This window comes from Rhipicephalus sanguineus, chromosome 2 (assembly GCF_013339695.2).
Source record: "Rhipicephalus sanguineus isolate Rsan-2018 chromosome 2, BIME_Rsan_1.4, whole genome shotgun sequence".
NCBI lineage: Eukaryota > Metazoa > Arthropoda > Arachnida > Ixodida > Ixodidae > Rhipicephalus > Rhipicephalus sanguineus.
This window is the reverse complement of record NC_051177.1, coordinates 144,996,096-145,021,276: the sequence shown is the minus strand read 5'-3', so window position 1 is coordinate 145,021,276 and position 25,181 is coordinate 144,996,096. Positions and strand designations below refer to the sequence as shown.

The 25,181-nt window shown below is 43.2% G+C and overlaps 1 protein-coding gene and 1 non-coding gene across 2 annotated transcripts; both read left to right on the top strand.

Moving 5' to 3' along the window:
* Positions 1-365: 365 nt before the first annotated feature.
* Trnaa-agc (transfer RNA alanine (anticodon AGC)) lies at positions 366-438 on the top strand. Its single transcript has one exon. It is a non-coding gene; the product is annotated as a tRNA-Ala (tRNA).
* Positions 439-20,375: 19,937 nt separating this feature from the next.
* LOC119383762 (carotenoid isomerooxygenase) lies at positions 20,376-22,102 on the top strand. The gene has a single exon (XM_037652061.2). It carries the CDS (start codon positions 20,478-20,480, stop codon positions 21,990-21,992), a length of 1,515 nt encoding a protein of 504 aa, XP_037507989.1. The 5' UTR covers positions 20,376-20,477; the 3' UTR covers positions 21,993-22,102.
* The last annotated feature ends 3,079 nt before the right edge of the window (positions 22,103-25,181 follow it).

The window sequence follows — 25,181 nt, the reverse complement described above, 5'->3', positions numbered from 1 at the left end:
ATTCATTTACATGTCATAGAGGTGCTGTAAGTGAAGGCACGGTGTGTGCTGGAGTGTAGCGGGTGGAGGGCGCTGTAGCTACACTGCACGTGTGCTGAAAAGCCCTAACGTTCAACCATAGCATAGGAGGCTTTGGTTCGACGTGATTTCCCCCGGCTAAAGTTAGCGGTCATCGGAGACAAGTGAAGCGCGCGAGAGCGAAACTCGTTCAATGAAGAGATTTATCTGCGGATTGCTGCGACCGGCTGCCTAACATCGAGCGGGCGCGCAACCGGATTCAATCTGGGTCGAAGGAAAGGGCGGATCCGAGAAGCGAGGCAATGCGTGTACTTCAAAGAGCCCTTACTGCTGCCGTTACATCGTCCGGGGGTGTAGCTCAGATGGTAGAGCGCTCGCTTAGCATGCGAGAGGTACTGGGATCGATACCCAGCACCTCCAAAACATTTTTTTAATTTTCAAATTAAATTTATTTTTTGTTTTCCCAGAAATAAAGGAGCCATCTAACATTATTCAAGCCCGCATTTTTTTACTTTTTGATTGCGTAGACCGAAGGATGGACAGATTAATCCAGAAAGAATAGCAGCGACAGAGGCACCGAACTCGAAATCCTTCAGTCCAGAAAATGCAAAATAAAAAAAAAAAAGATGCCTTCTCTCAACTCCATCTTAGCGGGGTCACATGCATAGGACGGCGAACTTACTCATGTCTTGACCCTCTGAGATTCACTCAGACTCAGAATGAGCTGTGAGTCTGAGTCAGTCCCGGCGAGTAAAATTTTGGTGAGTCTCAGTCCAAGAGAGTCCGGTTGAGAAAAATACTAGTGAGGTTTAGTCCGAGTGAGTACGGTTGTAGAAAATTTTGGTGAGTCTGAGTCCGAGTGAGCCCTAAGTGAGTGAGTGAATAAAATTTATTAAAAGTCCGGGTGAGGCGGGGGGAAGAGGGGATTAACCCCTATCCCGTCCCACTCTCCGTCGATGATGATGGCCTCAGGTGACGGCCTGAAGCCCTTGGACCCGGGCGGCATCCTCGGCTTGACGGACGGCCCAAAGTTGGTCGGTCAGCTTGTCACTAGTGAGTGCCGCCTCCCAGCGGCAGCGACGTCGACGCAGCCGATGCGCAGCAGTGACCACAGCCGCGGCGGCGGTCGGCCCCTGCCCTCGCGCGGTGGTAGCAGTTCGTCCATGTCTAACATGCGTCGCGAAGTGAGCGGCGGCAGCGACATTGAGCCCTAAGTGCAAAATATATTTCTTGAGTGAGTGAGCTCCAGTGAGCTCCAGCTTTTCGGCCGACCTATGCACACATGACCACATTTCACACGCCGCTGACGTTGCAAGGTGCCGCCAATGGAATGAGCTGAAACTTTCTACGTAGGGGAACCTTGCACAGCATTGGTGCCTGTTCAATTCATATCAGAGTTCACACCGTTACCGTAGTAACATTCAACGTGGTGTCGCACCCCACACACGTGGGCAAAAAGGTGAAACAATAAAAATGCGCCGAGGTGAACAGCACTCGCCTCTTAAATACGGTAATACTCTCATGTGTGCAACACGTGACAAACAAGGCTGATATGGAGGACCCTCAGGCAAGAGAAAAAAGCGATACGTGCACGGCTTCAACAACAGTCTAGAGCGTACTGCACGAGCAAAACGAGGCAGCTGGTAACGGGCACCTGCCAGCGACTCGTTTCGAGCAGACGTGCTATACTTTAGTCAGAAGTAATTGGAAAAGTAATGAGTAATCCTATTTAAATTACTCACTGGAAGTTTTAGGGGCGAAGACCCGTTCGTCCCCGTCGTAGTGCGTAACCAGTCTTAACGCTAGTACCAGATCTTCACCTCCAAGGTGGTGCCGGTGGGAGATTTCTCCTGTGTGTTGTTGAACAATAAAAAATTCGCAGCGCGCGCGTTAACTAAAAGCCGAATTCTTCTGTCTCTCATTCCCCATTAGCAGCCATTGGCATGTTCCAGTAGGAAACGTTAGTATAAGTAGAAGTGTAAGTGTTAGCGAAAAGCCGACTTCTGTCTCTCATTCCCATTAGCAGCCATTGTTTACCTCCAAGGTAGTGCCTGTTGAGATTTCTCCTGTGCGTGATTAAACAATAAAAATTTTGTTCAAAACGCCGTTGATTGATGAAATAAACCAACGAAAGACGCCAGATGTTTTCTAAAAGCAAAACGAAAGAACTCCAGATGTTTCTAAAGCAAAACGAAAAGACGCCAGCTGCTTAACGAAAGACGCCGGATGTTTTCTAAAGCAATGGTTTTCTAAACAATGAAAATTCACAGCGTACATGTAAAATTAAAGTGAGCTGCAAGTCGTCATAACTCTCATCGAACCTTTAGTATAAACGCGCCCGATCTCACGTCGGTGATGATGCACTGGGCAGAATTCACGGAAGATTCACGATTTACCGATGAACCTCCGCAGCTTCGCCCACTCATCATCATTCACTCCGTGGATGTGCTGTGTTTTTCATTACATTACTCATTACAGCAAATAGTAATTCAGTTAGGGTAATTTCATAACAGTATAATTTAATCAGCGCCAAGTGTGGAAGTTTTATTGCGATAGCAATTATATGGACACTCTCGGCCGATTCTTGCCTTCGCCATCGCCGTCATGTCCCGGATATATGTCTGTATGTATATATAAGTAAAAGCCACAAAATAGTTTGGAAGAAAGAAATTCCGAAGTGCTTGACCGGGGCTTCGAACCTGCGACCCCTCGCTCCGCATGCGCTGCCTTAGACAACTGCGCCATACCTCAAAGTAAAAGTAAAGTACCTCGAAGTAAAGCTAAATAAGTTAGAGAACGCTAGGAATGTGTGTAGAAAACCGAATCGCTAATACTGATGCTACAGGGTGCACTATGGGAAAGCACTTTTCATTTATGGTATTTTGCACTTTGGGTCAATTACGAACATTGTAGCAACTTGCATGACGACCATCGAATTTCATGGTACAAAGAGCACGAAATGGGCACAATGCGAACTTTGAAATTTCGAGATAATTTGGGGCATCTTTATGGGAGGAACACGTATAGGCGGACCTCTGTGACGTGAACTTTAATGTTCGAAGTGAATCATATAATATCATTGCACCGTTGTAATTGTATTTTGCAATGAGATCTAAATAATTTTTTAGTTTACGATCTGTCTTTTTACGTACGAAGCCCGTAGGCCGGACTAGAGTAGCTTATACCCTGGAGACATCGCATTTATTCCTAATAATGAAACCTGACTTTGCTTCTGTTATTAGGTATTGGACCCGAAAGCCGCGGGATCGTATACCGGCGGCAGCGGTCGTATTTCGATGGAGGCAAAACACTAGAGACCCGTGTGCTTTGATTTAAGTGCACGTTAAAGCAAGTAGTCGAAATTTTCGAAGCCCTCCACTACGGCGTCTTTCATAACCATATCGGGCTTTGGCGACGCGAAACCCTAACAATTAATATTATTATTATTATTATTATTATTATTATTATTATTATTATTATTATTATTATTATTATTATTATTAGTAGTAGTAGTAGTAGTAGTATTATGCGATGTCTCCAGGCTATTAAGCTAGAGGCCGGTGTATCTATATTTAGGTGCAAGTTAAAGAACCGCAATTGGTTGAAACTTCCGAAGCCATCCACTACTGCGTACGTCGTAATAATGTCGTCGTTTTGGAGCGTAAAGCATCAGAAATTATTATTATTACTCGCCCTCGACCCATTATCTGTTATTATAGTCAGACTTTCTTCATTGGTGCATTCGATGCCACGTTTGAGCATACTTTCGTGCTTATCTCAGTAGTTGCGTAAACATGTATCACCAAATCACACAAGTTCGTTAAAGAACCACAGGAGGTCAAAACGACTTCCCTCATAATCATATCGTGGTGTTGGGACGTTAAACCCCAGATATTAATAATAATAATAGTAATAATCAATCAATCAATCAATCAATCAATCAATCAATCAATCAATCATTTATTTAACGTGCCCAGGAACAACCGTAAGGTCTTTGTGCAGGCGCACGCAAAAAAACAATAAAAATAAACTATACAATACAGGCAGTCTTCAGAAATAAAAAGAGCAAATACACGTAGACAAAGAGAAATGAACACAAAAGGGGAGGAGTAAAATAAGACAACACGAGAAATATTGAAGGGGAATGAAAAATTAGATTGCATATATACAACTATGCGGAAAGACGGAGAAGGGAAGACTTTGTACATTGTGCCATACTATGTCAAAACAGTACAAAGCTCGGATAAAAACAATGATTGTGGACTATGAAAAATGTCAAGATCAAGAAAATTAACATTATAGAGACTTTGTATTCTGTGAACGGTAGAGTGTTGGAAGAAGCAGGCGGGTACATGAAACGGTCTGTTCTCTCTGGTTAACTTACGCGGAATTCGAAAATTAACACAATTGAGAAGTACAGGGCAGGATATGATACCGTGGACTAGCTTGTAAAGAAACAAGAGATCAGAACGATTTCGTCGGAAGTGAAGTGATGGCAATGATAATAATTCAGCAGTATTTGAACGAGATTTTTTAGCAAAGCGATGGTTATATATGCTAAGGATTTTTTTCTGGACTCGTTCAATGGTGTTACCGCTGGATTGAGCAATGCCATTCCATATCACGGACGCATACTCCAGTTGAGGAAGACATAGCGCGGTGTACAATTTTCGGAAGGGCATAGGAGAACGGAATTCTCTAGACAATCTGCAAACACAGCCTAGGGTGCGAAGACCCCGCAAAGCAACACGCTTAGCGTGAGCAGAAAAGTTTAACGTGCTATCAACAACAACACCAAGATCACTGATCTCATAAACCTTGCATAAGGACACAGAATTGACAGAGTATTGAAATGACACGCTAGATGTTTTGCGAGTGATAGACATGAATTTTGTCTTCGAGGCATTCAGAGAAAGGTTATTAGCGTTGCACCATTCGGAAAAAGAGCGCAAATCTGACTGCAGCAAGCGACAGTCGTTAACTGAATGAATTTCCTTAAAAATCTTGATGTCATCGGCATACAAGAGGAAAGAAGAATTACGAATGGCAAAAGAAACATCATTAACGTAAATTAAAAATAGGAGTGGGCCTAATACTGACCCTTGAGGGAGCCCACTAGTCACTTTATACAAAGAAGACGTTTGGCCATTTACCGCTACATAACAATATCTATTGAGCAGATAGCTCTGCAGGAGATTCACAACCGACAAGTCAACATCAAATTGCGCAAGTTTAACCATAATCAGTGTGTGGCTGACTACGTGAAAAGCCTTGCTCAGGTCACAGTAGAGTACGTCAACCTGTCCTCTCTGAGAAATAGGTGTGGAGATCTGCGTCATGAAACTAGCAAGATTTGTGGTAGCTGAGCGGCCAGCGAGAAAACCATGTTGATTAGGAATCAATGAGCTTACTAAAAGACAATATTTTGTGAAGAGCCAGCTCGAAGATCTTTGATGTGGCACATAGTAGAGAAATCGGGCGATAATTAGAAACATCTGTCTTAGAGCCCGACTTAAATACTGGGAAAACACGAGCAGTTTTCCACATGCTAGGAAATGTGGAAGTGTCCAGGCAGTTATTAAATATCGTAGTCAGTACTGGGACAAATATACTACTATAAGCTTTTAGTATGGCGGAGGGGATGCCATCTGGGCCACATGATAAGGATGGTTTTAAGCACTTAATGCATTCGCAGATAAGATTTTCATCCAGCGACAAAGCACTGGGTGAGCGAACTGCCTTAGGCTGTCTGATATCAGTGCTAGAGTCTGAGGCCTTATAAACGGATGAGAAATGTGCGGCAAAACAGTCAGCGACGGCATGCACTTCTACCCCATTTGAGTCTAGTAGTATGAAAGACTCTCCGCTTTTGCTGGACCGTTTACGTACATACTTCCAAAACTCAGCTGGCCTGTCAGAAGCGCTTTTTTCTAAGAATTCAATATACGAACTATGATCCCGTTTATATAGGCGTTTAGCGAGAGTTCGAAAAAAGCTGAACTCTTCCTTCCACTCGCTCGATGGAGAACATTTAGATTTCCTGTGTGCGCGATCTTTATGCTTCAGTGCACTGATAAGTTCAGATGAGAACCAGTGGGGATATTTACGTTGTTTATGTGTGTATTGGGGAATAAAATTACGCATGCTGCTCAGTACAAGCTCCGCAAACTGATCAACCTGGTCATCAACATTTGGTTTGTCAGTAACCTGTGACCAGTCAACGGTGGACAAGTAATGATACAGGCCCGTGTAATCACCTCGCTTGAAAGCAAATCTTGGAGATCTGTTTACATAACTGCTGTAGCTCGTTGTTTCGGTTGATGCGGATAATCTTACGTTAAGTGGTGGGTGGAATTTGTCAGGACGTACAAGAGAGATGCTGGAGCGGGAAACTTCAAGGGGTTGATCGTTTGACACACACAGGTCTAAGACATTGCCACTGCAATTGACGACTGAGTTATGTTGCAGTAGGGAATTAAACGCCAGAAAGTCCAAGAGCAGGCTGCACTTTTTCTCTATGAAATGATTGTAATGAGAAAAGGTAAGCGTACTCCAGTCAATTCCAGGTACATTGAAATCCCCAAGAACAATAATTCTGTGTCCACTATGAGAAGATATCACAAGTTCAATTGAAGACATCACATCATGAAACGAGGCAGGGGAAATGCTGGGTGGTAAATAGAAACATCCAATCAACAATTTTTCACGGCGCTCAAGGTTGGTTTCTAGCCAGATGGATTCTTTGATAGTTTCTAGGTCTTTCCGTCTAACAGAGTTCAGTGAATTGTCAATGGCAATCAGCACGCCACCGCCTTTCTGTTTGGTTTCACTGAAATCTCGGTCACTGCGGAAGGTGGTGTAGGCGGGGGAAAAAAGTCAGATGAGGGAATTTCAGTGCCGAGCCAGGTTTCAGAGATAGCAATAATAGGAAAAGCAGACGAAAGAACATTAGAGAAAAACTCGAATGTCTTGGTACGCAGACCCCGAGCATTTTGGTAGAATATGTCTACGTCACACGGCACTTTGGATTCCAGTCACTATCTCAGAGGGATGAAGCATGTCATCGCGCAGCTCCCCACGAAATGGCTTGAAGAGGCATCCGAGGGGCCACATCGAAGGGTCATTCAGGCGTTGTAGTGTTTCCTCGTCAACTTCAATATAGAATGAAGAATATGACTGGAACTTTGTTTGAAGTCGCCGGCAGGAGATGGGAGACAGATCCAATGAAGCAATATGTTTCTTAATGTCAGCAGTAGTGGCGTCCGGGCTCAGCTTCGTAACAAAAATGGCCTTTGGCCATTGTGGCCTTTGTGGCCGTTGAGCTACAGATATAGTGGATGTTTTCATAACTCCAAACGAGGCGGGTTTCTTCTTTATTTCACCCTCAGTCACCGCTGCAGAAGAGGCTGTCACAGGCATCACACTGACACGCTCCGACGTGTCTACGTCAGCTGGCGGCGAAGTCGAAGATGAAAGATGAATAATAATAATAATATAATAATAATAATAATAATAATAATAATAATAATAATAATAATAATAATAATAATAATAATAATAATAATAATAATGTTATTATTATTATTATTATTATTATTATTATTATTATTATTATTATTATTATTATTATTATTATTATTGTTATTATTATTATTATTATTAACTTGCAAAAATTTTCACATTGCTAAACGGGCACGTCTCAATTGGATTAAACAAAGATGTCATTGAAATAATCGAACAGTGTGAGAATATCTGCGTGCGTTCACTCGTTACGCGTTCAAAATTAATTTTCAGTGGTCCTAAATACTTCCATCATTCTTGACAGACTTAAAGATTGAAATATTAAAACTAAATGTTAGTAAGACACGATCACTGGTGTCCCGTGAATACGCAATAATAATATCAATCAATCAATCAATCAATCAATCAATCAATCAATCAATCAATCAAATAAATAAATCAATCAATCAAATAAATAAATAAATAAATAAATAAATAAATAAATAAATAAATCGAACGTTTATTTAACGTGCCCAGGAACAACCGTAAGGTCTTTGTAGTGGCGCACGAAAAAAAACAAAAAAAACTAAAATATCAGGGATAAAAAACGTTATAAACTTGCACATATACAACTATGCGCAGGAAAAAAAAAAGTCAACAGTGTACGAGGCTGTGTAAGTACAGTGCAAAGCTCGGAGCAGAACAACGACGGAGCTGTGAAAAACATCGAGCTCCAAAAAGTAAGCATTGTAAAGACGTTGTATCCTGCCAATGGTCGAAAGAAAAAAAATAATAAAGAAATGTGAACAGTGTACGAAGCTATGTAAGTACAGTGCAAAGCTCGGAACAGAACATCGACTGGGAGCTGTGAAAAACATCGAGCTGCAAAAAATAAGCATTGTAAAGACGTATCCTGCCAATGGTCGAATGTTCACAGAGGCGGGCTGTTACATAAAAAGGTCTATTCTCTCTGGTCAGCTTACGTGGAATTCGGAAATTAAGACAGTCGAGCATTTGAGGGTATTAAGCTTCATCTAGCTACACAGCTGATGCTGTGTCGCTAGATGAAGATTCCATTTCAGAATGCATTAAGCGCCTGAAACCATCCTTTTCAGCTGGCCCAGATGGCATCCCCTCTGCCATACTAAAAGAATATGGCAGTATACTTGTACCAGTATTGACTACCATATTTAATGTGTCTGCATGCTTCAACTTTTCTTAGCATGTGGAAAACTGCTCGTGTTTTCCCAGTATTTAAGTCTGGCTGTAAAAGTGACGTCTCGAACTACCGCCCTATTTCCCTTCTTTGTGCCGCATCCAAAATCTTTGAGCTTGCTCTTCACAAAATATTGTCTTTTGATGTAAAAAATTCATTGATTGTGAATCAGCATGGGTTTGTCGCTGGCCGCTCAACTGTCGCTAATCTTGCCAGTTTCATGATGCAAGTTCCTGCAAGTTCCCGCTTCCTGCTTTGCTCCGAGGTATTGTATTAGTGATTATGTTCTTGTTAATTGATCACGTTCTAGAGAAATTGGAACTTTCGACTCCGCTGTCTCTGCTGCCCCAGCGAGGTAAGGCCTAGTCAGGGGGTTTAAGTCCTCCTTTTGCCTTGCCTCGCGGGCAAACGCTGTATGTGTTATGCCCAAATAAAGTTTACTTTTTTACATGCAAAAAAAAAAAGTCTCCACGCCTATTTCGCAGAGAGGACAGGTTGACGCTATTTACTGTGACCTTAGCAAAGCTTTTGACGTTGTCAGCCATTCGCTGCTTGTGGATAAACTTGCACACTTTGATGTTGATTCTTCAATTGTGAATCTCCTCCATGGCTATCTTCTTGATAGATCATGTTATGTTGCCGTTAATGGCCAAACGTCCTCTTTGTATAAAGCTACAGTGGGGTTCCTCAAGGGTCGGTACTGGGCCCACTCCTCTTTTTAATTTATGTTACTGATATTTCTTTTGTCATTCGGAACTCTTCTTTCCTTTTGTATGCCGATGACATAACGATATTTAAGGAAATTCATTGAGTTATCGATTGTCGCTTGCTGCAATCTGATTTGTGTTCTTTTTCTGAATGGTGCAGGAGCAATAACCTCTCCCTAAATATTTCAAAAACCAAGGTAATGAGTTTCACTCGAAAGACATCTAGTGTGCCATTTTTACATTCTGTCAATTCTGTGTCGTTGTGTAAGGTATGTGAGATCAATGATCTAGGTGTTCTTTTTGATAGCACCTTACACTTTTCTGCTCACGTTAAGCGTGTTGCTTTGCGGGGTCTTCGCACCCTAGGCTGTGTTTGCAGAATGTCTAGAGAATTCCGTTCTCCTATGCCCTTCCGAAAATTGTACACCGCGCTATGTCTTCCTCAACTTGAGTATGCATCTGTGATCTGGAATGGCATTCCTAATTCCAGCAGCAAGGCTATTGAGCGAGTCCAGAAAAAATTTCCAAGCATTTACAACCATCGTTTCGCTAGAAATGACTCTGGATCTCGTTCTAACGCTGCTGGGTTATTATCATTTCCATCACTTTGCTGCCGACGAAATCGCGCTGATCTGTTATTTCTTTACAAGCTTGTGCATGGTATCATATAATGCCCTGTACTGCTCAACTGTCTTAATTTCCGAATTCCACGTAAGCTGAACAGAGAGAATAGACCTTTTCATGTAACCGCCTGCCTCTGTGAACATTCGACCATTGGCAGGATACAACGTCTTCACAATGCTTACTTTTTGCAGCTCGATGTTTTTCACAGCTCCCAGTCGTTGTTCTGCTCCGAGCTTTGCACTGTACTTACATAGCCTCGTACACTGTTGTCTTTTTTTTTTCCTGCGCATAGTTGTATATGTGCAAGTTTATGACGTTTTTATCGCTGATATATTTTTTGTTTTTTTGTTTTTGTTTCGTGCGCCAGTACAAAGACCTTACGGTTGTTCCTGGGCACGTTAAATAAACGTTTGATTGATTGATTGATTGATTGATTATTATTATTATTGCGTATTCACGGGACACCAGTGATCGTGTCTTACTAACGTTTAGTTTTAATATTTCAATCTTTAAGTCTGTCAATAATGATGGAAGTATTTAGGACAACTGGAAATTAATTTTGAACGCGTAAGGAGTGAACGCACGCAGATATTCTCATACTGTTCGATTATTTCAATGACATTTTTGTTTAACCCAATTAAGACGTGCCTGTTTAGCAATGTGAAAATTTTTGCAAGTTAATAATAATAATAATAATAATAATAATAATAATAATAATAATAATAATAATAATAATAATAATAATAATAATAATAATCAAATCAAACGTTTATGTAATGTGCCCAGGAACAACCGTAAGGTCTTTGTACTGGCGCACGAAAAAAACAAAAAAAAAACAAAAAACAAAGGAAACATTCATAATAAAATATCAGGGATAAAAAACGTTACAAAATTGCACATATACAACTATGCGCAGGCACAAAAAAATATCAACAGTGTACAAGGCTATGTAAGTACAGTGCAAAGCTCGGAGCAGAACAACGACTGGGAGCTGTGAAAAACATCGAGCTCCAAAAAGTAAGCATTGTAAAGACGTTGTATCCTGCCAATGGTCGAATGTTCACAGAAGCAGGCGGTTACATGAAAAGGTCTATTCTCTCTGGTCAGCTTACGTGGAATTCGGAAATTAAGACAGCTGAGCAGTACAGGGCAGGATATGATACCATGCAAAAGCTTGTAAAGAAATAACAGATCAGCGCGATTTCGTCGGCAGCAAAGTGATGGCAATGATAATAATCCAGCAGCGTTAGAACGAGATCCAGAGTCATTTCTAGCGAAACGATGGTTGTAAATGCTTAGGAATTTTTTCTGGACTCGCTCAATGGCGTTGCTGCTGGAATTAGGAATGCCATTCCAGATCACAGATGCATACTCTAGTTGAGGAAGACATAGCGCGGTGTACAATTTTCGGAAGGGCACAGGAGAACGGAATTCTCTAGACATTCTGCAAACACAGCCTAGGGTGCGAAGACCCCGCAAAGCAATACGCTTAACGTGAGCAGAAAAGTGTAAGGTGCTATCAAAAAGAACACCTAGATCATTGATCTCACATACCTTACACAACGACACAGAATTGACCGAATATAAAAATGGCTCACTAGATGTTTTTCGAGTGAAACTCATTACCTTGGTTTTTGAAATATTTAGGGAGAGGTTATTGCTCCTGCACCATTCAGAAAAAGAACACAAATCAGATTGCAGCAAGCGACAATCGATAACTGAATGAATTTCCTTAAATATCTTTATGTCATCGGCATACAAAAGGAAAGAAGAATTCCGAATGACAGAAGAAACATCATTAACATAAATTAAAAAGAGGAGTGGGCCCAGTACCGACCCTTGAGGAACCCCACTAGTAGCTTTATACAAAGAGGACGTTTGGCCATTAACGGCAACGTAACATAATCTATCCAGAAGATAGCTATGGAGGAGATCCACAATTGAAGAATCAACATCAAAGTGTGCAAGTTTATCTACAAGCAGCGAATGGCTGACAACATCAAAAGCTTTGCTAAGGTCACAGTAAATAGCGTCAACCTGTCCTCTCTGCGAAATAGGCGTGGAGACTTGCATCATGAAACTGGCAAGATTACTGACAGTTGAGCGGCCGGCGAGAAACCTTGCTGATTCACAATCAATGAATTTTTTACATCAAAAGACAATATTTTGTGAAGAGCAAGCTCAAAGATTTTGGATGCGGCACAAAGAAGGGAAATAGGGCGGTAGTTCGAGACGTCACTTTTACAGCCAGACTTAAACACTGGGAAAACACGAGCAGTTTTCCACATGCTAGGAAACGTTGAAGCATGCAGACACTTATTAAATATGGCAGTCAATACTGGGGCAAGTATACTGCCATAGGCTTTTAGTATGGCAGAGGGGATGCCATCTGGGCCAGCTGAAAAGGATGGTTTCAAGCGCTTAATGCATTCTGAAATGGAATCTTCATCTAGCGACACAGCATCAGCTGTGCCAACTGCCTTAACCTGTCGACCGTTACTAGCTACAGAGGCTGGAGACTTATAGACAGATGAAAAATGCATGGCAAAACAGTCAGCCACGGCTTGAACTTCTACTATAATAATAATAATAATAATAATAATAATAATAATAATAATAATAATAATAATAATAATAATAATAATAATAATAATAATAATAATACAATATTATTATTATTATTATTATTATTATTATTATTATTATTATTATTATTATTATTATTATTATTATTATTATTATTATTATTATATTGTTATTATTATTATTATTATTAATATCTGGGGTTTAACGTCCCAACACCACGATATGATTATGAGGGAAGTCGTTTTGACCTCCTGTGGTTCTTTAACGAACTTGTGTGATTTGGTGATACATGTTTGCGCAACTACTGAGATAAGCACGAAAGTATGCTCAAACGTGGCATCGAATGCACCATTGAAGAAAGTCTGACTATAATAACAGATTACGGGTCGAGGGCGAGTAATAATAATAATTTCTGATGCTTTACGCTCCGAAATGACGACATTATTACGACGTACGCAGTAGTGAATGGCTTCGGAAGTTTCAACCAATTGCGGTTCTTTAACTTGCACCTAAATATAGTTACACCGGCCTCTAGCATTCCGCCTCTATCAAAAATATGACCGCCGCGGCCGGGATCGAATACACGACTTTCGGGTTAGCAACAGAGCACCGTAACCGCTGTGCCACCGGCAGCTGATAACGAGCAGTCGTTTGGCTTCACTTGTTGATGATAGTGGTTATCATGATGATCCTAGGGTAATTGGCACCTGCCCACTCAGGGGGATTGGGGAAGAGTTGGGCGTATCACAAGATCTTAGGAATTTCACTTCCTGCTAGAGATTATGGAGCCAATCAGAATGAATTGTTGTTTTTAATGAATATCAGAACACCAAGTCAACCATTTCAACTAAACATGAAGTCAATCAGAATGAATTGTTGATCTTAATGAATATCAGAACACCAAGTCAACCATTTCAATTAAATAATAAACACCAAAAAAAGGGAGCGAACAGAGGAAGCAATCGTTCTGTCCGAAGACCATAAGCTCAACAAATTCGCCAGATCCCATGCACTGTGGGAATAGATTTCATGCGAAGCAGACGACGAGTGGCAGCATAAGCAGGATTTTTCCATTCGAGCCAAGCGTTACCAGGAGGATCGACGTCATTCAGTAAATTGATTAGTTGTGCGTATATTGTGGGCTTACCAGGCACGCCTACTACACTTGCGTGCGAAGGGTCAGTTTTATGGCAACGAAATGCACACTAGGGTGTGATGTTTTGCATATCATGAGTGACAGTCGTCGGCGTATTGCAGCAACGCTTGACTGTAGCTTGAGGAGCCACACTTATATATTGTTTTTTTACATTACTAAAACAGCCGATGCCACAACTGCATACACGATTGGCGTTGCCCCGACATGTAGCTTGCTTACGGTCTTTTTCCGAAGCGCTTTCAAGCACTAGAGTGGCTTTGTGGTAGAGTGCGTGATTGTCACGCACAGTGCCTGGGCTTGATTCCCGCTCGAGCCGTGAATTTTATTCTTCGCTTCGGTCGGAATTTTTCCCTCATGGACAGCGCCTCCGACTCCAGCACCGCATTATCTGAATACGGGGTCCTTAAAGCTATTGCGTTAAGATTAACAATGTCAATTGCTGCTGTCCCTGGGTTGATATAAACCGTGTATCACCTGTGGCGCATATACCACGGGCGGTGGTATGCGGGTATGTGCCACACGTGACTAGTCGAAAGGATTTGATGACGTACGTGACAGGCAAGTCACCTTATTCATGTATAACCTCTGAATCTTGTTCATCATGCATTCATGTCCTTCTACGCCAATTTTGGTATATACCAAGTTAAGTAGGGGGCCATAAGAGCGTCCAGACGTCGGCGGCTAGAAATAAAGTTCATTTCATCATCATCACCATGGATAGATGGAAACGGTCAAAGTCTCTTTGGTTCGCTAAGAGATGCTCCGCATTTGATATGATAAATTGATGGAACAATTGAATCAATTTGATTCAGACATTAATTTATCCCCAGCAATGCACATATTCCTGTCCGAGTGTGCCAGCACGCAATCTCAAAATGACAACAGCAAAGATGGAGCACATGACATAACGGGTTTCCGCATTATAGTTTCGATGGTTCGTGTTCATGAGGGAGGAAAAACGTCGGCAATCCAGCAAGAACTGATCAAATGTCTCCACCTAACTGCATAACGAACAAAAAGGAGTGATCACCACACAAGTTCAGTGCATGTATATAAATATTTAGGGATTCTTCATCGGAGTCCTGCCATTGCTGCTTCTGTCTATTTGTATTGCAACATTTTATGCTCCGAGAGAAGCGTAGGAGTGCTGTTAGACAGGTGAGGGGGCGAGACTTGGTGTAGACAATAAAAAGCATACTTTCCAAATCTGGCCGCAGTAATGAAACCCGTAACTGGAATGAGAAAAAGAACACAGACTGCAAGGAAAGGCTTAGCTATAGTTTGTCTGCCGCTTCATTTAGCCTAATACGGGTCATTCGTGTCCAGGTACCCAAACTAAGCGCAGTTTTCTTTGCTTCCATTTTCCGGATTTCCTTTTTCTTGCCTTTTCTCCTTCGGTGCCGCTATATATGCGCGTTTTTGAAGGAAATAAATCAGTGATAAGTCAGTGCATTGATCTTGCCTCTTCCTTTTGTCCTTTTCTCGGTAGTTGCACTGTGGTTCAACTTTTTTTACCCAAGTAGATAAGCTGATGGCGTCACTCATTACAACCCACATATTTAGGACTTATACGCGAGTACCTTGATACAACACACCAGGGGCGTATCCAGAAATTGTTTTTTTTTTTTTGGGGGGGGGGGGGGGGGGTTCAACTATACTTTATGTTCGTGCGTGCGTTTGTAAGTGAGCGTGTATATATACGCAAGCAAAATTGAAAAATTTTTGGGGGGAGGGGGTTGAACCCCCCCCCCCTTGGCTACGCCCCTGCAACACACGTATCAGGGGAAGCTATTAGGTGAGAATGCGCAGACGGAACGCTATATGCAGCTCCTGTATTTACAAGTACACAGGTAACATTTGTTTACAGGGGGCAGGCAGCAATAGCTTAGAGATCATCGTCGTCTTCTCAAAGACGAATGACTTGTTCCGAAACGCCAATGGCTTGTAGCAGTATAACACGGAAAGAAGGTACCTTATCTTTCCGGTGTCTCACCGTGTAATTGACCTTAGTTAAGTTGTGAACCTGTCTTTCGTGCGCATTTGCTTACTTTAGGAGACGCTAAGAACCATTACTTTATTTACCACCTCTCATACCATGTCTAAAGCGAGAATTGGTAAATCATAATAGCCACCACCGCCATCGTTTCCTTCATTATCATCTTGATCATCATGATACTATTCTATGTCTATTGCAGGACGAATATCTCTCGCAATGATCCTCCATTTACGCTCTTATGCGCTAGCTGATCGCAGTTTATTCCTGCTAACTCCTTAATTTCATCACACCGCAGAACACTGTACTGAATTCGACAGCGCTTCTCGACCTTTGTAATTCATTTCGTCACTCTCACATACCATCGGCTACCTACCCTACGCATTAGAGATCCGCTCATTGTCCGCTTTTTCTTTTAAAACAAGGATATTAGCTAGCCATGTTTTTTCTCTGATCATTTTCCTCTCTTCCTATCTCTTCACGTGACACCTATCATTTTTAGTTTCATCGCACGCTGCATGGTCCATAATATCTCCTCGAGTTTGTTTGTTATCAACCAAGTTTCTGGTCCGTATGTTACAAGTAGAACGCGATGTTTCTACTCTTTCCGCTTTAGGAACAGTGGTAAACTGCTTGCCACAGTCTGGGAATGTCTGCTGTATCCTCTCGATCCCATCATCGTTCTTCAGTCAACCTCATTTTCACGAACATGCTCTGCTGTGAATTAAATATTGTCAGGTGGTAGTGACGTTGAAGGAGGTGGCAGTCAAGCTGGTAGAGAGGAAACTCTTTACTGGGCGAACCTGTGCCCAGAGAAGTAAGCAACTCAAAGTACAAGCTATACACTCTGTACAAAACTGATAGCTGCAATCGCAATCGTCGGCCGCCGGTATGTATTGCCTCCAGCACACGTAAGACAATCAAGGAAGGATTGAATATTCCCGTGTTTTCTTTTTTTTTTTGTCGGACGTCTTTCTAATATGTTGCACCTTTTAGTGCGATCTGCGGTGATAGTTATTATTATGATCCGAACAGTGCAGAACTGATTAGTACACAAGAAACATAACACACATTGCAACACTTTGGAGCCTCACCTGTGTGTATGCGTATTGTTATGAAGAAGAACAAAATGAAGGCAGCTTCGTACTAGGGGTGCTAAGCCTCAAGGATGCGCGGAGCTGGGCGGCTTTCTTTGTTTCTCTTTATTTCTTCCGCTGGCTCTTTTTCTTTTTCTCTCATACCTTTGTTTTTTATATGTCCTGTTTGTCTCTGTTTATTTTAAATGCGAAGCATTTCTTAGCAAACTTCTGCGACTTTGAGCGTATCTATCTATCTATCTATCTATCTATCTATCTATCTATCTATCTATCTATCTATCTATCTATCTATCTATCTATCTATCTATCTATCTATCTATCTATCTATCTATCTATCTATCTATCTATCTATCTATCTATCTATCTATCTATCTATCTATCTATCTATCTATCTATCCGCCTACGACTTTGTGCTCTCCTGGCCGTTTCGTTATCGGACGTATACCAAAATTGGTGTCTCATAACATGGCCTTATTACGAACATAAATGACAGGTCATATCATGAAAAACATGACACGCATGTCATGAACAGCATGATTTACATTCCACGGCCTTTGGGCTCCGCGGCCGTTCCGTTAATCGGATGTATACCAAAACTGGTGTGTCATAACATGGCCTTATTACTAACATAAATGACAGGTCATATCATGAAAATCATGACACGCATGTCATGAACAGCACGATTTACATTCCACGGCCTTTGGGCTCTTGCGGCCGTTCCGTTAATTTCATATATACCAAAATTGGTACGGCGTGACAAGAGTTCATGACGAACATAATGACAGGTCCTAACATGCAAATCATGACGCGCATGTCATATGCAGCATGATTTACATGACAAGGTCTCGGGGCGCTCGCGGCCGTTTAAATGAAGGGATACATACGAAAACTGGTATGACGAGACATTTCTGTATGACGAACATAAATGACACGTGGTAACATGAAAATCATGATATGCATGTCATGTATGACACGATTTACATGCCACGCTCATGGCGCACTCGCGCCCGTTTCGCTAGATTGATATACACCAAAATTGGTATTGTGCGATGTTACTTTATGAAGAACATGAATAACAGGTGGTAGCACGAAAACCATGACGTCCATGACATGTATGTCATGATTTACATGCCATGCTCATGGTGCATTCGCGTCAGTTTCGCTTGCGTGATATACACGAAAATTGGTGTTACGCGACACGACTGTGTATGTGTCCTCTTCTCGTCCCGTGTCTAGCGCTGTTTCTATTCGTCGTCTACCATGCAGAACCAACCAGCCCAATCAAGCACATTGTTAAAGTGAACGTAAGTGAGACGTGGTAACATAAAAATCATGACATGCAAGTCATGTACGACCTGATATACATGCCACGCTCATGATGCGCTAGCGGCAGTTTCAGTAGATTGATATACACCAAAATTTGTATTGCGCGATGTGACTGTATGAAGAACATGAATGACAGTTGGTAAGATGAAAACCATGACATGCACGTCATGTATGTCATGGTTTAATTGCCACGCTCATGATGCATTCGCGGCCGCTTCGCTAGCTCGATGTACACCAAAATTGCTATTGCGCGAAGCGACTGTACGACGACGGTAAATGAGACGTGGTAACATGAAAATCATGACATGCACGACATGATTTACATGTCATGCTCATGACGCACTCGTGCCGTTTCGCTTGCTTGACACACCAAAATTGGTATTGCGCGACGCGACTGCATGACGAACGTAAATTAGAGGCGGTAACATGGAAATCATGACATGCAGGTTATGTATGTCATGATTTACATGCCGCGCTCATTGTGCCTTCCCGGCCGTTTCGCTTGCTTGGTATACACCAAAATTGGTATTGCGCGACACCACTGTATGACGAACGTAAATGAAAGGTGGTAACATGATAATCATGACATGCATGAAATGTACGTCATGATTTATACATGCCATGCTCATGGCGCACTCGTGGCCGTTTCGCTAGATTGATATGCACCAAAATTGGTATTGCGCGATGTGACTGTATGAAGAACATGAATAACAGGTCGTAACATGAAAACTATGACATGCATGCCATGTATGTCATGACTTACATGCCACGCTCATGGTGCTTTCGCGGCCGTTTCGATAGCTTGATATAGACCAAAACTGGTATTGCGCGATGTGACTGTATGATGAACATTAGTGACAGGTGGTAATATGAAAAACCATAATATTCATGTCATGTATGGCGTGATTTACATGCTCTACTCATGGTGCACTCGCGGCCAATTTGCTCCTTTGATATACACCAAAATTGGTATTGCGCGATGTGACTGTATGACGAACATAAATGAGAGGTCTTAACATGCGAATCATGTTATGCATGTCATGTACGGTATGATTTACATGCCACTGTCATGGTGCGCTTCCGACCGTTTTGTTAACGTGATATATACCAAAATTGGTATGGCATGACACGAGTGCGTGATGAACATAAACGACATCTCATGCATTTATATACCAGAATATGCGTTTCATTGGCATGGTGTACACTAGATTGTGCATGCATGCGTGCATGGCAAACATGCGATATATGGTGGACTAGATGCCATGGCATGAATGATTTCGTTTGGCTCAAAGACAAACAAGGCGATGTATGCAGCTCTTTGCTGGCTGCTTCGCATTACATCGATTCCCACAGTGCGTGGGATCTGCCGAATTTTCTTTTCTTTCTTTCTCTCTCTTTGCATTCCTTTGTGTTTCTCGCTCTTTCTCTCTTGCTATCTCTTTCTCTCTTTCTTCACTTTCTTCCGTTCTATTTTTCTCTTTCTCTCTATGCTATGCTTTGTTCTCACCCCTTCTTCTTTCCCCCTCCTCGCCCTCGCTTCCCTTTTCCGCCACCTTTCTATGCGATACTATACAAGGCTATGTTATGTTCTGCCAGCGTGCCTGGATAGCCGAGTGGTTAGAACTTCGGATTGTGGGTACGCGGGTTCGAATCCCGCCTCGCCAAGGAATTTTTTGCGCCAAGCATTTCTCTCTCTCTCTCTCTGTACTCGTTCTCTAACCCATCGGAGTTATTCCATCTCGCGCCGGAGATATCGGCGCAGGTGCTTTGGGGAGCGAAGCAGAAGATAAGCAAGAAGACTGAGAGGAAGAAGAGAGCGCATGCCGATTTATGAATATGATAGTTTCTGTTCGCACTACCCGGCGCAACGAAAAGTTCAAAGAGCTGTGCTCTTAAAAAGTAATGATTCGAAGATCAAGTATGCGTACAGCACACGGTTGTTTACAACGGCCGCCTTACGTAACCGGGCGGTCATCACGCATAGTTGTGAACGGTTCAAAGTACCGAGAAAGACGTTTGAGGGGCGAATGGTGGCAAGGCGCCCTCAAGACCGGTTCCAGAGCATAGAGGAGGGGGAATACAATCGTATCTATTTCAGTCGCAGCCGCTCGCAAGGACCTTCGCCCATCTGTTTGCGAAGGATCCGCTGCGTGCGATTCGGCCCAAGACTCTCGCCGGCATTATCTTATTGACGCGGCCTTGACGTCGCTCCCCGTAGTATCCCCGAGGCTGCGGAGGCGTACGGCAGCGAGCGATGGCAACGAGCGAGGAAGCGACTCCCGGCATCGACGCGAGAAAGTTATATGGGCGCTCGTGCGTTCCCGAGGTTTCGGAGCCGGTCACGGGCTTGCTCCGAGGCGAGCTGCCGGCGTGGCTTCGAGGAAGGCTTTTGCGGAACGGCCCGGGACGGTCTTCGATCGGGTCCGACCGCTACAACCACGTATTCGACGGCCCCGCTCTGCTGAGACAGTTCACCATCGAGGATGGCCGGGTGCTTTATCAGAACCGCTTCCTGCGAAGCGACGCGTACGCACGCAACCTGAGGGCCAACAGAATCGTCGTCTCCGAGTTCGGCACCGTGGCGCATCCCGATCCCTGTGCCACCGTGTTCGAGCGGCTGGCGTCGTATTTCTCTATGGACTTCACCGACAACGCTCTGGTGAACGTAATGCCCGTGGGCGACGAGGTGTACGCTATGACGGAGACGCCTCACATGACTCGGGTGGACCCCGCTTCGTTGGAAACACTGGAGAAGAAAGACTTGCGAGACTTTGTGGCTGTGCACATCGCCACCGCCCATCCACATTTAGACCCCGACGACGGCGCGACGTACAACATCGGCACGCGCATGAGCGGCCGTCCGTCGTTCGTGCTCGTTCGTTTTCCTCCCGGTGGATCCGAAAGCTCGGTGGACCGCGCCAGAGCCGTGGGCACGGTACCACTGCAGTCTCGCATGTCAGTGCCCTACATACACAGTTTCGGAATGACCGAAAGCTGGGTCGTCGTGCTGGAACAATCCCTGTTCATGCATCTGCCCTCCATGCTCGTCTCGCGGTACCTGGGCTACAAGGCGTACGTGAACGCCCTCAGGTTTGATGCCAACAAGAACGTCCGCTTTCACGTGATGAACAAGACGACGGGAGAGCTTCACACAACCGTGTTCGAATCCGCCGCGTTTTTCACTTTCCACCACATCAATGCCTTCCAACGGGGAGATGAACTCGTGGTCGACCTAATATGCTTTGACGACGACAGCATCATCCGGTGTCTCGACTACACGGTGGAGAAGCCCACCGTGTTCAAGATGGGCCGCATGCGTCGTTTTTCGCTGCCTCTGAACCGAGGCCCGGGCGAGCGGGTACTGGTTGAGGCACAGGAACTAGCCAAGGGCCAGCTTCGTGGAGAGCTTCCAAGGATAGACCAACGCCGTAACGGGAAAGAGTACAGGTACAGCTACAGCCTGAGCAATGTTGATGGTGAAGAACACAGGGCTTTCGTTTCCAAGCTTGATGTCGTTACTGGCGACTGGCTGCGCTGGGAACGCCAAGGGTGGTTTCCCTCGGAACCCGTGTTCGTAGCACGTCCAGACGCTGTTGAAGAGGACGACGGTGTCATCCTGAGCTCCCTTCTCCACGAGAACGATGAGAAGAAGCTGGCTCTAGTGGTGTTGGACGCGAAGACGCTCGAACAAATCGCCGTTGCAGAGTTCGAGTGCCCGTCCGCGATTCCAGCAGACTTTCATGGGTGGTTTCTCGAGCAGAATGTGTAAGAAGCGTTTAAAATTGTTGTGCTTGCTTTTAACGTATAACTTAGGCTTATCTTGTCCCTCTGTAAAGTGATCGATTGCATTAAAGTAATTTTGCGACTCGTTTACGAAAAGGAACATTTTCGAATGTTTTTTTCAGTGGTACGCCAGGCTATACTCTATGAAAGGCAGGGCTAAGAGTATCGAATATCACCGAATCGAATTTCTTTAACTGGTAAATTGCAAAGGAGTTCAACTGCTGTGCTCTTTCAGTCAGGTATACATTTGGCATCGTATACTGCGCACCTCGAAGCTTTGAAGATTTTTTTGCTAAAGCCAGGATAGTATGTTGGGCACGTAAATAAACCATAGTGAAACTTACAGCTCGAAACTACAAGAACGAAAGAGAGGATGCACGTACGTACGTGTACAAGCACTCGTCGGAGTGTCCTTGCTTCCTTCTTGAAGTTTCGCGCTGTAAATTTCAGGATATTTCTCTTTCTGAGCTTTATGTATTCTTTATGCAGTCCTTTTTTCTCGGATCAAGGAAACTAGTTTCACTAGCCCATACATAACTACAGATTGCGCACCAGACGTTTTCATTTCATTTCATTCATTAATGCCCTCAAGGCCAAAGGCATTACAGAGGGGAGTGAGTAAAAAAAAAACAAGTAAAAGGAAACAGAAAACGCAACAAACAGTAAGTAAAAATACACGTTCTTCGGCTCCTATTTATACAGTGTTAGCTAATGTTGTTTTAAACAGTTGATGGTCTTCAATGGCGGCGATGCTTCCGGGAAGGCGGTTCCAATCCTGTGATGTGCGCGGAATAAAACTATGATAACAGTGATCAGTGTGACAGGAAATGATTCCAACTTTGTGGGAGTGATCAATGCGAACGGAATGGTAGGACGGTTTAGCGATTAGTTCATTACGCAGATGGCTGTTACGGAAGTAAATTATATGAAAAAGGCAGAGTCGAGAAAAATAACGGCGTGAAGCAAGTGGTGGTACACTGAGAGTTAAGTTTCATGGAGGAGATACTAGCAGTTCGGTTGTAGTTGTGGAGAATGAATCGGGTAGAGTTATTTTGAACAAGTTCAAATGAATCGATTAGCTTGGAAGTACTCGGGTCCCATACAGCAGAAGCGTACTCAAGTTTGGAGCGGATTAAGGTTTTGTAAAGAAGCAGTTTTAGTGATGCGGGGGCGGAAGAGAAATTACGTCGTAGGTATGCGAGTGTTCGGTTAGCGTTGTTAACTATGTGGTTAACATGAAGAGACGAAGTTAAATCTGATGGTATGTGTACTCCAAGGTAGCGGTAAGATGTTACTGGCTCAAGGATGGTGTTGTTAAGCTGTTATGTTGGTGGATTAGACGCAGTACGGGATCCACGTAAGACTTTGCATTTGTTGTTGTTTAGTGTCATTAGCCAGTCGTTGCACCAGTCATAAATAGCGTTAAGATCAGTTTGCAATGTGGTTACGTCCTGAGCGTTAGTAATTTCACGGACAACAACACAGTCATCAGCAAACAAATAAATGTTAGAAGTTACGCGCTGAGGTAAGTCGTTGATGTAGATTAAGAAAAGAAGCGGTCCTAAGACCGACCCTTGAGGCACTCCGGAATCGACTGAGCTACTGGGTGCCGTATGATAGTTATAAGTTACAAACTGACATCGGTTACAGAGGAAGTGTTCTAGCCATGTCAGGATTTTCGGACTAAGGTTATGTTGCGCTAGTTTCGAGAGAAGCAGTTTGTGGCAAACCTTGTCAAACGTCTTTGCAAAATCCAAGATACAGTCGGCGAACGAGCGGCAGTCAAGAATTCGATGAAGCTTATGAGCGAATGCAATTAGTTGCGTTTCACAAGAGAGAGTTTTTCGGAAGCCGTGTTGTGCGCGCGAAAAAAAAAACGACTTTGAGTGAAGAAAATAAAAAATTTCGGAGTAAAAAATGTGCTCCAAGATTTTGCACGAGATACTGGTTATTTATATTGGGTGGTAGTTGTATGGAGAAGCGCTGTTACCTGGTTTATGGATTGGAACCACCTTCCCAACTCTCCAGTCGTCAGGAATTTTACCTGTATCAATGGACTGTAGAAAAACTAGTAGCAAAAACGGAGATGAGTATGCCTTTGTACCTTTGAGAAATTTTGCATTAATAAGGTCCACACCTGGACTTGCGAAAACCTTCAAAGACTGTGTTATTTTTTCAATACCATCACTGTCAATGACAATGTCATCCATGCGTTTGAATGTTCTATTTGTAGTTTTAACATTTTTTTCTACAGATTGGTGCACGCAGTAGGACGAAATATTGTCACCATCTGTAAGAAAACAGCGCCAATATTATAAAAGAACTTTTACGCCAGACTTGTTTGTAAGAGCGGAGTCCAGTCTATCATTATACGTTGTACATAAAATTCTAGCAAGGGTGGTCGGCCACTGGCGAACAGCATGTTTACGAACGGCAAGTTTGTGAATACGGTTACCGCGTCACGGCCCCAGGTTACCGCGTCAGCTACGTGCGCAGTTGGCTGAATCAACACAAACCCTGTAAATCTTTCACAACTGTAGAGAGCTCACTCTTTGGTTTAGGTGAGCCGCGGTATCGCTGGTATGCGGGACTATATATGCACGAAGGAAGTAAGAACATTTTGCTACAGGATGTCGTACATATGAGTAAATTTCGACAGATCCCAGAACTGGCCTGTATTTTTGTCGCAGCTTTCCCTGCGTACGCAAAGGTGCGCACTAATTCTCGACTCGGCTATGCTTTTACGGTTTTCGACGTTGAAAACTTTAGCTAGACTCACTGCCACAGAAAAGAATTGCCTGAAAGCTCGGCACAACTTCTCATCGTTCATTTTTGGAGGCACATATGTAATTAACATCGTGGTTAGCCATATGTAATATTTGGTACTAAAGCCGCATCAAGGAAAAAAAAAGGATGGGGGGGGGGTGACATTGACAAACATTGTTATTGTTTCTCTTCTTCATCTTTAATTCGGAGTTCTACGTGTGAAAAATAACTAGCGGAGTACTCCGGATTAATTGTTAGCCCTTGAGATCCTAAAATGTGCACCTAAATATAAGGTACGCCCACTCGTTGCACGATTCACATCTTTTGAGGCATGGTGAGCCTCTACGCTTCTGTCACGCAATATAACATGCGTTATGGCGACCCCTCTATCTAAATGGCGGGCGTATGA